Below are 12,302 nucleotides of genomic sequence, written 5' to 3'. Positions count from 1 at the left end.
TCTGGCGAGAGGCGAGGTCTTGGCGAGGACAGGCGAAGACGGGCTTGCCTTAGGCGCGCCTTCGGCGCGCAAACGGCGCGCCCGCTGCGCCCGTCCGCTGCGCGTACGATGGATGCACATAATTTCTAGCCGGAATGGGGGTGGGGGGCGTGTCCTCGAAGTGGGCGTGGCACACCAGTTATAGTTAGCTGGAAATTTTACTGACATAAAACCATTGAAATTCCCACGTTATAGTTAGTTGGACTCACTATAGCTTGCGCGTGTAATGCACTGCTGATGACATCACATATTACATCACTCATGACATGGTCAGTTACATCACTCATGACATCACTGATGACACCATCCAGTGAATGTGTGTCTTTCTGAAAAATAAATATGTTTTATATATGTATATGTAAAAGTTGATTGAAGAATACATGTTTAAATAAGTGTCTAAATGGATTTTTTTTTTTAAATTGATTGGTTAACTGGCTTATTAAGTGTATCTCAGTGAATACATATATTAGCGAATAATGTTTAAAAATTTAAATATATGTATCAGTGTTTCGTTTTGTGTATAAGTGGCTGTATGGGTTGCTGAGTAGCTACATGTGTGTGTATATGGGTTATTAGATGTTTTTTTTTAGTATCAGTATGAGTGTCTGTATGGTTTGGTGGGGGTGTTTCTTAGCACATAGAAGCATCAATGACTGACTCACTGTTTGTATGTTTTTTGAAAACAGCATATGTGCAGGACTGTATGAGTGGATGAGTGTGTATATGTGTGTGTTAGTGATTGAATGCCTATCTCACTAGTGTGTTTATCAGTAACAAGATATATTTTAATCTAGTATATGTGAGTATTGATGTATATAAGTCAGTATATGTGAAAGTGAGAGATTGTAAGAGTTCCTGTTTAAATAAGTATGTGTTTTTATAAGTGATTGTTTAAAAGAGTACATATGTGTAAGTTTCCTTAGTAGTAAGGTGGTAGTGTGTGTATATCTGTATATGCAAATAAATGGATGTTTATTAGTTTATTTGCATATGTGAGTATATGTGTGAGTAACTTTTTGATGACTGTCGGTGTGTAACGGGATGAATAGGTTTATCACTACATATGATGAGTGAGTATATGTATGAGTGACTATATAAAACTGTTGGTGAATGTGTGAAAGTGTACATAGATGGTGAAATTACTGAATTGGTTGTTGTAACTGGTATGGGTATATCCACTTTTTTGAAAATGTTAGTTTCTATTTTTGAATATGTGTTTCAAGAGTTACTTTACAGTGAAAGGAGATCAGTCACTGTGCCACAAGGATGGTGTCATCAGTGATGTCATGAGTGATGTAACTGACCATGTCATGAGTGATGTAATATGTGATGTCATCAGCAGTGCATTACACGCGCAAGTTATAGTGAGTCCAACTAACTATAACGTGGGACTTTCAATGGTTTTCAGTGAATTTCTTAGGTTTTTTAAATGCTAATTCCTAACTATAACTGGTGTGAAACCTCTGGTTTTTTCAGTGAATTTCATAGGTTTTTAAAATGCTAATTCCTTTCTATATCGAGTATCTAACCTTTTTTTTTTTTACAATTTGCTGTTTTGTGTAAGTATTCATTTTTTTTTTTATATATAATTTTTTTCTTTTGCGCCTACATTCGCGCCGCGTAAACGCACCCGGAAGCGCCTACGTTCGCGCCACGTTTGCGCCCCGGAAGCGCCTACGTTCGCGCCACGTAAACGCACCTGGAAGCGCTCCGGAGCGCGCAGCGTAAGCGCGTCGGGTCATGTGACCTTAAAATAACACTTTTCATTGGTTGCTAACAGTTTTTTTTACAAAGAATGAAATCCTCACCCATTTCCTTCACTTCTTCTTTCACTTTTGTGACTGAAAGACCTGCCTTTTTGCTCCAGGATATTTCTTGGTTTTTCAATGGCTGCCAGACAATCCAGCAGTGAGGATGACTCCAATGAATTCATCAATGAAGAGCCTCTTCAACGAAAAGTTAAGGAACATTTCATTTGGAAATTTTTTATAATCCTACCTGGACTAAAAAAGGTAAATGCTCCAAAAGTGCAGTGCAAGATCTGCAAAGAAGAGCTATCACGAGGAAACCCTTTGAAAAAGTACTCTTTTGGGAACTTCACAATGATTCGGCATGTGGAGAGGAAGCACCCCCAGAATTTTGCCCGGGAAAGTGTCAGGGCTCTGGCACAAGAGGTTCCCAGTGATAGGGCCTCTACATCAACCGGAGGAGCAACTTCTTCTGGGAGGTGCCAAACATTCAACCTGCGTTTAACCATGGTGTCCTCAGATGCAGATACTGCAATCAACTCCTCACCTTTGGGGAGCAAAGTGTCCAGCTCATGGTTCGAGCATTGGAGAACCATCGCTGCCCTTCCCACCCCTAATTTTTTTTGTTTTATTTTGCTCCTGTTGAGCAGTTTCCATTCCCTGTTTTTGTTCCTGTTTTGAAAAAAGAAGAAAACCAAAAGTTCTTTTCAGAACTACCTCCAATTCTCATCAAAGAGCTATATTCTTAAAAAAATGAAAAAGAGTAAGTGAAATAGAGTGCATGATAATTGAAAGGAGAATGAGTAAAAAAGAACAGAAAGGTATGAGAGAAAAAAAGAAGTGAAGTAGGAGGACTGAAAGAAGGTGAGTGTTAGGAAAGAAAGTTATAAGAAGAAGAGTGAATATGGGGAATGTTGATATTCAATGAAAATGTTGAAAAAGAACAGGAGTGTTGAAGGATAAGAAAAGATGCATTGCTGGAGTTGAAGGTAGAAAGCCTCATTTATGAAGCCATGCGTCACTTTAACGCCACCAAAGCATCACTTTTTGTGACACAACATTCTGTAGTATTGAAGTAGACAGCACAACAGTATAGCTTGTGGACTAGGTTTATTCAGCTTAGGAGAAGCACAGCGACAAGGGGCAGGTAAAGCCAGAAGGCAACATTCTACCACAAAGCCATAGAACATACAAGCACAGGGGTTCTAACTACAGGTGCCTGGGAGGCACAATACAGTGAATACTACATTATCCTCTTTTCTGTAAAACAAACGAAGAAACATTCGTAGATGGAGAAGGAGGGAAGAAAGGAAAGGAAAAGAAAAGAAAAGAAAAGAAAAGAAAGAAAGAAAAACCAGAAAATGAGATGGGTAAATGTAAATGTAAATGTATTGGCATTTATATAGCGCACTACTTACCCGTAGGGTCCCAAGGCGCTTCGACCGCTGCGAAACCCTTCCTGGCTTCCCTGAGAGATGGTCCCTTAATGGGTATCTCCAGGGTGAGACCAGGCATCCCCGGCGGTCTGGTGGGGCCGTTAGTGAAGATGAGGCAAGCTAATGCCCAGAGTTGCCGAGTGTGATCGCTGATCAGAGTGGGCACCGAGGCGAGAGAATTATCGAGTCCGCTGACCCTGGTCCAGAAACCTGCCGCGCCGGGAATCGAACCCTGGTCCCGGGCCGTCCTCTGCTCTCGGGTCTGCCGCCTCTAACCAGTGAGCCACACTACTTCACTGGTAGGAAAAGGAAGGAGAAAACACAACTGGAAGTGAAAAGGAAAGACAGAAGCAAAAGGTTATCTGAACCTGGCAGGAATCTTACACACTCTATGACTCCTGCGAGGTCCTGGTACAAAAGCACCATCAACATTTCTGCCATTTCCGTTAATATCAACAGTACTGAAACGTTTGTCGTTTAAAACAGAGCTGGAATTGGGCTGAGGAACACAAGTGAAAGCATCATCACTACTAACCTTCACAATTTTACAGATGTTCCACCAATCCTTATTATTCACACGTACAGCATTACCGCCGACCTTATCAACTACAAATGGCTGAGAGAATTTGCTTCTACCGTTGGTGACATGAACAGGATTTTTAATGCGAACCACATCACCAGCACAAATATCATGGGGAGCAGATCTCTTCCGTTCATCAAAATAAGTTTTTTGCTTCTTTTGAGCTTCAGACACATTGTCTCTAACAAAATCATCAATACCATCCATTACATTCATTTTCACCCATTTTGACATCCAGCCCGGACAAATTGTGGTAGAAGGTTTCCTACCCCTCAGGAGCTCAAAGGGAGAAACCCCGGTAGAAGAATGAGCTGTTGTACGATAAAACCATAACATGGAACGCACAGCATTCGAACACGGTTCATCCTCTCAACAAGGCCATTGGCCTGGGGGTGGTAAAGAGAACTTTTTTTATGAGTCACACCACCCTGTTTAAGGAAAGATTCAAATTCACAACTGACAAATTGAACACCATTGTCAGTCATGACAACAGAAGGAAACCCCTCTCTCAAGAAGATGTCTTTCAAAAAGGAAATAACACTGGCAGAGGAGGGTTCACTGATAAAACGAATTTCCGGCCGTTTGGAATAGTAATCAATGGCAACAATGGCAAAACGGGAACAAGGGGGTAAAAGATAAAAAGGACCAACTAGATCAACCCCAATCTTTTCCCACGCCCTTTTCGGAAATTGAACGGGCTCCAAAGGGGGAGACCTAACCTTGTGACTTTTGTCTGAGGACTTGCAAATGACACAATTGTCAACCAAAGAATCAACACAAACGTCCATCTGCGGCCACCAAAACACATCTCTCAACCTACGTTTGGTGAAAGTCTTCCCTAAATGTCCTTCATGTGCACCATCCACCAGACGCTTCTGCAAGCTCTCAGGGGGAATAAGCCTACCACACCGCATGAGAATGCCATCCTCAACAGTGAGTTCATCAGCAATCTTGACAAAAGTTTGGAAAAGACCAGAAACATTCTTTTCTTTGGGCCACCCAGACTTCAGATAATTGACAACCTGTAGGAGTACCACATCCTTCAATAACTCCTTCTTCCACTCAACTTCACTGATTGCACACATACCTTCAAGATCCAAAGCCGCAACAAAACAATCCTCAAGATCATCTTCCTTTTCAACCTCAGAATCATTATCAGCTAAAGGAAAACGAGAAAAATAGTCGGCTCTGACATTCTTTGAACCTGGCAGATAAACAACCTCAAAGTCATACTGAAGAAGCTTTGTGGACAGCCTAGCAATCCTAGGGGTATGCTCCTTAATCTTTTCCCCGGACAAAATAGAGACTAGGGGACTATGATCAGTGCGAATCGTGAAATGACTACCCCAAAGATAGGGATTAAACTTCCTGACCGCCCACCAGCAAGCCAAGAGCTCCTTCTCAATAACGGAGAAGTTAACCTCTGCCCCACGCAGAACCCTTGAGGCATATGCGATGGTATTGTCAATTTGCCCATTCCTCTGAGTGAGAACAGCCCCAAGTCCAAACCCACTCGCATCCACAGTCACAACACATTCCTTGTTGGGATCGAAAGGTTTGAGGATACTGTCCCCAACTAGCTGTAATTTGATCCACTTGAAAATTTCTTGACAATTTTTATCCCAAACAAAAGGCACATTTTTCTTTAACATGTTAGTCAAAGGTTGAACTTTTGATGCACAGTCTTTGATAAACCTTGAGTAAAATTCACTGAGTCCAATGAAAGACTTTAAACCAGATTTGTCGACAGGTGGAGGAGCATCAACAATGGCTTTCACCAAGCCAGGACGTGGTTCCACACCTTCATGTGAAACAACGTGCCCCAGAAACTCCATCTTTTCTTTCAAGAAAACACATTTCTCTCTCTTTAATACAATTCCCTTTTCTTGCATGATTTCCAGGACCTGATTCAAAGAGAAGTCATGATCCAACTTGTTCTCGCCAAAAATCAAAACATCATCCTGGAAAACAAATACTCCAGGAGTGTCCCTAAACATCTGACTTATCAACCTTTGGAAAACTGCAGCCGCTGACGCAAGGCCAAACGGCATCCTGCAGTATTGAAAACTGCCAAAGGGTGAGACAAACGCAGTCAGATGTCTAGAAGATTGGCTCAACACCACCTGGTGGTAAGCGGAGGCCAAGTCCAGCTTTGTGAACCACCTTGCTCCTCTGGTAAGGGACAACAAATCTGTGATTTTTGGTAAGGGGTGTGAATCAATCCAGATGTTTTTATTGAGACTGCGCAAGTCCACACAGATGCGCAAATCCCCATTCCTTTTTCTGGCGACAACAAGAGGAGACAACCACAAGGACGACTCAATAGGTTCTATGACACCTTTCCTGCATAATCCCATCAACTCCTTTTCCAAATCATCCCTCACGCTGAAAGGAACACTCCTCACCTTATGTTTTATGGGGATAGCACCATCTTTTACTCTAATCTCATGGTTGAAACCTTTAATGATGCCAAGGCTATTCCCGAAGACAGTAGGGAATTTAGAAATTCATTTCTCAATATAGTCACTTGAAACAATGACAGCTAAGCTCTCTACATTATCACAAGATTCCTCAATACTAATCTGTTCTTTAGAACCGGGTCTAAGGATCATCTTAAACAATCCCTGGTGGAACCACCCCAAAATGTTTAGGCCCTTCAATGAGACATATACTTTTCCAAAGATCCTCCTTCCCCTGAACTGAATAATGTCTTCAAAAAAACCAAGAAGAGCTATCCTACGCCCTTCATAAGAAACAGGAGTCCTGTCAGGTGGTAGGAGGTTCCTTTCAGGCCAAGTTACATCAAACAATTCTTGTGTAATCATAGTTACTCTAGACCCAGAGTCTACTAATAAGGTAATTATCTTGTCACCCACACCAAAATCTTCAAGGGGATCAACACAATCAGAGGGGTCTCCAATAATGACACCAACATCCCGTACTACTACAACCATGTCTCTAAGGTCGTCTTGGATGCCGTTCATAGAGTCGGAGTCATCACCAGTATTTCCATAGGACTCTGAGACACTCCCAATTGTGTTGACAGTACTCAGACTCTGGGATTTGTTACTGAAAATAGAATTTCCCTGTCTTGAGACTTGGCAAATTTTTGCGAAATGGCCAAACTTTCCACAGTTCCGACAGGTAGAGTTCCTGGCAGGGCAAAACTTGTTATTTTTGTTATGAGAAGGATTTCCACATCTGTAACAAATGTCACTTCTAGAAAAAGCATTTCTCTCAAAACACTGTGAACCAGGAGCGTTGTTTCTATCAAAACGATGACTAAAAGCCACTTTACTGTCCTTGTTCTCCTTGGTTCTAACTATGGAAACTCCCTCATCACATTTCTTTTCAAGTTCCTTTACTTCTTTTTTTGACAGTTCTATGCTCTTGGCCATGCGAATAGTCTCTTCAAGTGTAGGATTGCCCAAAGTTAGAAGTTTCTGCTGAATAGACTTATCAGAGCACTTACAGACATATTGATCTCACAGTGAATACTACACATTCCAATAAAAAATGCACCTTATTTATTCATATTTACAAAGTGGCGTTTGTTGGTAAATACATCACTTTGTAAACCCCTGTGCCACATTATTCCTACGTCAGGTGTAATGTATGCAAAAGGGACGTATTGACGCAAGAAAGGGTCGTAGAAGTGACACAATGAATAAACTGGAGGCCTCATTTCTGAAAAGTGACGCATCGCTACGTGAAAACAGCAATGCATCACTTTTCTGGACGCACTCCTTATGACATTCCAGATATGTCATATTTAATTTATGACTAATCAATTCGCAAGGAGTTACAGATACGTCAGTATTTCTGACTTATCTGTAAACACAAAAGTAACGCATTGCTGGAGTGCGTCACAAAAGTGACGCAACTCCAGTAATGCGTCCTTTCACATGGGAAAAGCACCATGTGAAAGGTCTTGCGTCAGTCTTACACCTAATGTGAGACAAGCGCAAGAATTTGACGCAACAGCATCCTAAAAGTGACGCAGTGAAATCTCATAGATTTCACTGCGTCGCTATTGCAAAACTTTTTGCGGGGGAACGCCCCCTCTGCATACATTATACCTGACGCAGATATAATGTGGCGCAGGGTTTTAAAAAGTGACCCATCTACCTAGATGCGTCACTTTTTAAATATAGCGCAACGAGGCGCATTTATATACACCGCTGGTGCGATGCGTCACTTTTCTGTGCGAATTCCTTACGACATTCCAGATGTGTCATATTTAATGTATGACGGATCATGTCGCAAGGAGTTACAGATACGTCAGTATTTCTGACGTATCTGTAAACACAAAAGTGACGCATTGCTGGAGTGCGTCACAAAAGTGACGCAACTCCAGTAATGCGTCCTTTCACATGGGGAAAGCACCATGTGAAAGGTCTTGCATCAGTCTTACACCTGCTGTGAGGCAGGCGCAAGATTTTGACCCAACAGCATCCTAAAAGTGACGCAGTGAAATCTCATATATTTCACTGCGTCGCTATTACCAAGCTTTTTGCGGGGGAACGCCCCCTCTGCATACATTATTCCTGACGCAGATATAATGTGGCGCAGGGTTTTAAAAAGTGACCCATCTACCTAGATGCGTCACTTTTTAAATATAGCGCAACGAGGCGCATTTTTTTACACTGCTGGTGCGATGGTGCTTTCCCCTTGTGAAAGGACGCATTACTGGAGTTGCGTCACTTTTGTGACGCACTCCAGCAATGCGTCACTTTTATGTTTATTTTTATGTCAGAAATACTGACGTATCTGTTACTCCTTGCGACATGATTCGTCATACATTAAATATGTCACATCTGGAATGTCGTAAGGAGTGCGCACAGAAAAGTGACGCATCGCACCAGCGGTGTAAAAATGCGCCTCGTAGGTAATATAATATAATTATAATATAATATATAGTAGGTAATATATATATATATATATATATATATATATATATATATATATATATATATATATATATATCAATGCTCGAAGGTGTCCACCTTTGAGTAGCATGCGAACAGCAGCTTAGTTTATGTATAGGTGAGGACGGGGATCCACTCGTAGACGCCGCTCCGCACGGGATCTGCCTGACGCGTTTCGAAGCTCCATCTGCTTCTCTTCAGGGGGTTTAACGGAAGCGGTGTGCGCAACCGCCGACCCACTTCCCCATTTAATGTAAAACACCCCCGCCGATGGGAGGCTCAAATGAGGTCGGCTCAAGTGTGGTCCAGGAAGCACACACTCAAGTCCTGTATGGACTCCACAAGTGGGCCCGTCCTCAATTCCAAGTACGACTGCTGCTTCACATTAGTGACCCCCAGAGGACCGGGGTGGTGCATACTCCGCGGCTGGACGGCCGCGTATTAATCAATGCTCGAAGGTGTCCACCTTTGAGTAGCACACGAACAGCAGCTTGGTTTATGTAAGGGTGAGGACGGGGATCCACTCGTAGACTCCGCTCCGTACGGGATCTATATATATATATATTTTACAGGAACTCCGTTTTTTCTGACAGCTTGCTGCAAAATAACGAACCGGACCCAGTTAGGTAAATTTGCTTGCTTTATTCAGTCAAGTGCATCACTCCGTCCTCCATGACGCGTTTCGGGCCCTGAAGCCCTTGATTATATGACATGGTCAGCCAATCCTTGTGTTTTTAAAGTGCATACAGGTGTAATCTGACCATTGGGCCTGTAGAGATAAACAACAGACTTCAGCCTAATCCTGTATCACATCGGCTTCATGATGTTTTCTTACATAAAGTAAACAGTTTTCAAATAATGCAAATGTACAACATTATCTCCATTGTTTCTCACCCTCTGACACCCTAACATTAAAATGCGGTTATAACATACAGCATTCTAATTTGTAATTTGTTCAGTCAGAATAAGATTTTAGTTTCATTTATTTTCAGGCGTGCTGTGGGTTTGCTGCATGCTGCATCTGTGCTGTAGACCTGAGTGCTCATTTACAACAAAATGATGCAACGCAGCAACAGAAGTTAGTTTGCTGCGCCATAAAGGAAGAGCATCACTGTGTCCTACTTACGTCAATATAATGCATCCATGTACTTTCATTTGTGCTGGCACCATTTAGGCAGCTTTGCACCAATACAGGCACCCTAGAGCCATGGCACAAGCGGGCCTGCATTGAAAGCCAGTTGTTTTTTTGTAGAAAGGGACACCTTCTTTCACAAAAACAAATGTTTCGCCTGCCCTGGGGAGGCACATGGTTTTGACGCATTCCCAGATTTACATTATGTTGCTAATCTTTGGAATATGTCAAATACCATGGGCATTGAATGGGAACACCCACCGTAACTCCCTTGGCACACTGCCCTAATGCAATGGGAAGCAAAGCAGTGACTTGCCCTGCCTTACCTCACACCATATCTATGAAGCCATGAAAAGCCATGGAGGGTCACTTTCTGTGGCATCGTAGATATGGGCCTGCACTGTTCACCTCCAGAGCATCACAAAAGCGATGCTCTGGCAGTGGAAATGTGCCACAAGGGACTCTAAATAAGATCCCGGGTGTCTAATTGCTGTGTTTTGAAACATCTTTAACGGTCTTATGTATTCATGAATTTAGTTTTCATTTATTTTCAAGCATTTTATGGTGTCACTGCGTGTTAAAGCTTTGTGGTAGGCCTCGCATGAACATTGGGTTTTATGTGTAGGTAGTTTGGGGAAGTCCTTGCAAAAGGGCACTGCAAAATGAAATGATGTCAGTTGCAACGTACAAAAAAATATTTTTGTTTAGATTACAGGTTATCTAGTACACTATTGCAAGAACTAATTAGTAACAAATGTCATCTACAATTAAATATATTTAGTACTGATATAATAGGCAGACCTGGTACTTGTTTGTCACCCGGGCCATCTCATACAAGGCCAATCATGTAGGCTTAAAAAGCTGAAAAAGCCAGAGGATGGTTTGGTGAATTTCATGACTGATTTTGGCCTCCGTTGTGTCACTTGTGATTCTATGATAACGTAAAATATGAGATACACTGCGCCATATTTACAAAGTGACGCATCGAGGCAGATGTGTCACTTCGTAAACTCATGTGCTACAATATACCTGCAACAAGTATAATGTATGCAGTGTGGGTGTTCCATCGCAAACAAGGCTTGTAGAATTGCAGCAGTGAAATCTGAGATTTCACTACAACACTTCTAGGATGCCACTGCGTGAAATCCTTCCGCCTCTCTCACAGCAGGCATAAGGATAACACATGCCCTTTCACATGGGGCTTGCCCGCTTATGAAAAGACACATTGCTGGAGTTGCATCTGTTTTCAGACACACCCCAGCAATACACCACGTTTCCGCCTACGAACACATCAGTAATACTGGCGTATCTCTAAATGCTTGTGACATGGAGCGCTGTACAGTAAATCCAGCCTGTCGCAAGAAGGGTGCCCTGAAAAATGTTGCATCGCTGTTTTCACGTAGCTATGCAACACTTTTCATAAATGATGCCCTATATCTTTGGAGAAGTAAGCAAACAAATGGTGGATTTTTTTCATGTATTATTGCTATGGTTGTGGTGTATATGTGGCCAATATGTTAACCCTTTTGTTGTGTTTGGGGTGAGCAAGTCAGGGGTTCTCATTAAGCCTCTACTGTGCCACTGTATGAAAAGGTCCCTGAATGTTGTAACTTTCTCTGTTACAGTGAAAACTGGTGAATGTCCAAAAGACACAGTTGTGTGCAAAAAGGCTGAATTGGATCAGTGCAAAATCGACATTGACTGCACGGGAAATCAGAAGTGCTGCCACTTCCAATGTGGACTTAAGTGCAAGGATCCTGCTACAGGTATTATTCACAGCCACTCACAGGAAGTCATTTGAAGATCTAAATGTTTCTCTTAAAGAGGCTTGTGACTAAGTGTCCTCCTCATCTTCCCCCATTACCCTGAATGCTGACAACATAGCCAAAAGCAATGGCCAACAAAAATAAATAATGCTCTTACTCCTTACCCCCCCTGTCATATCCTGGTTCATGTATTGCTGTCTTAAAGAGAACCTGTGGAGTTTGACATTTTATGTGTCAAACCTATTTTACTAATCAGATCACACTTTTCTCTCACTGAAGAGCTTAAAACAAAGATCTTCAAGTTCATGAGCTGTTAAAGCAGGTTGCCGACAGAAAAATGGTCTGTCAGTATGGGGGACAGCCTGTTTAATTGGGCAGGTCTTTGAGTTGAAGACACTATTGTAGTGTTTATAATCATCAAGAACTATGCAAGCATTGGAAGACAGCAGACATCTGGTGAGGTTTCCCAGCATTTCTCAGAGTACCCAGCTAGGGGGAACCTTGAAAAAGAGCATGAGGCACATGTAAGAGGTATGAATTGGGTACTGCTCAACTGGGGTAAAGAAGCTTCCTGAAGCCACAGAGGTACTCCATACCTGTGGCAGCACATATAAACTGTGGCAACATCACTTCAGAGGTGTGGAGGGTCTGCAGGACAGATACTAGAGAATAA

The 12,302-nt window shown here is 42.2% G+C and overlaps 1 protein-coding gene across 1 annotated transcript in view; it reads left to right on the top strand.

Moving 5' to 3' along the window:
* The window catches only part of LOC147709680 (uncharacterized), a 237,182-nt gene that overhangs the window by 87,446 nt on the left and 137,434 nt on the right, over positions 1–12,302 (top strand). The window contains exon 12 of the mRNA XM_086928192.1: positions 11,489–11,629. Within this exon, the coding sequence (XP_086784318.1) occupies positions 11,489–11,629 (141 nt within the window). The remainder of the gene's footprint in view (positions 1–11,488; positions 11,630–12,302) is intronic.

This window comes from Lissotriton vulgaris, chromosome 6 (assembly GCF_964263255.1).
Source record: "Lissotriton vulgaris chromosome 6, aLisVul1.2, whole genome shotgun sequence".
NCBI lineage: Eukaryota > Metazoa > Chordata > Amphibia > Caudata > Salamandridae > Lissotriton > Lissotriton vulgaris.
Note: the sequence above shows the minus strand (reverse complement) of the source record. Positions and strands in the feature narration are given on the sequence as shown.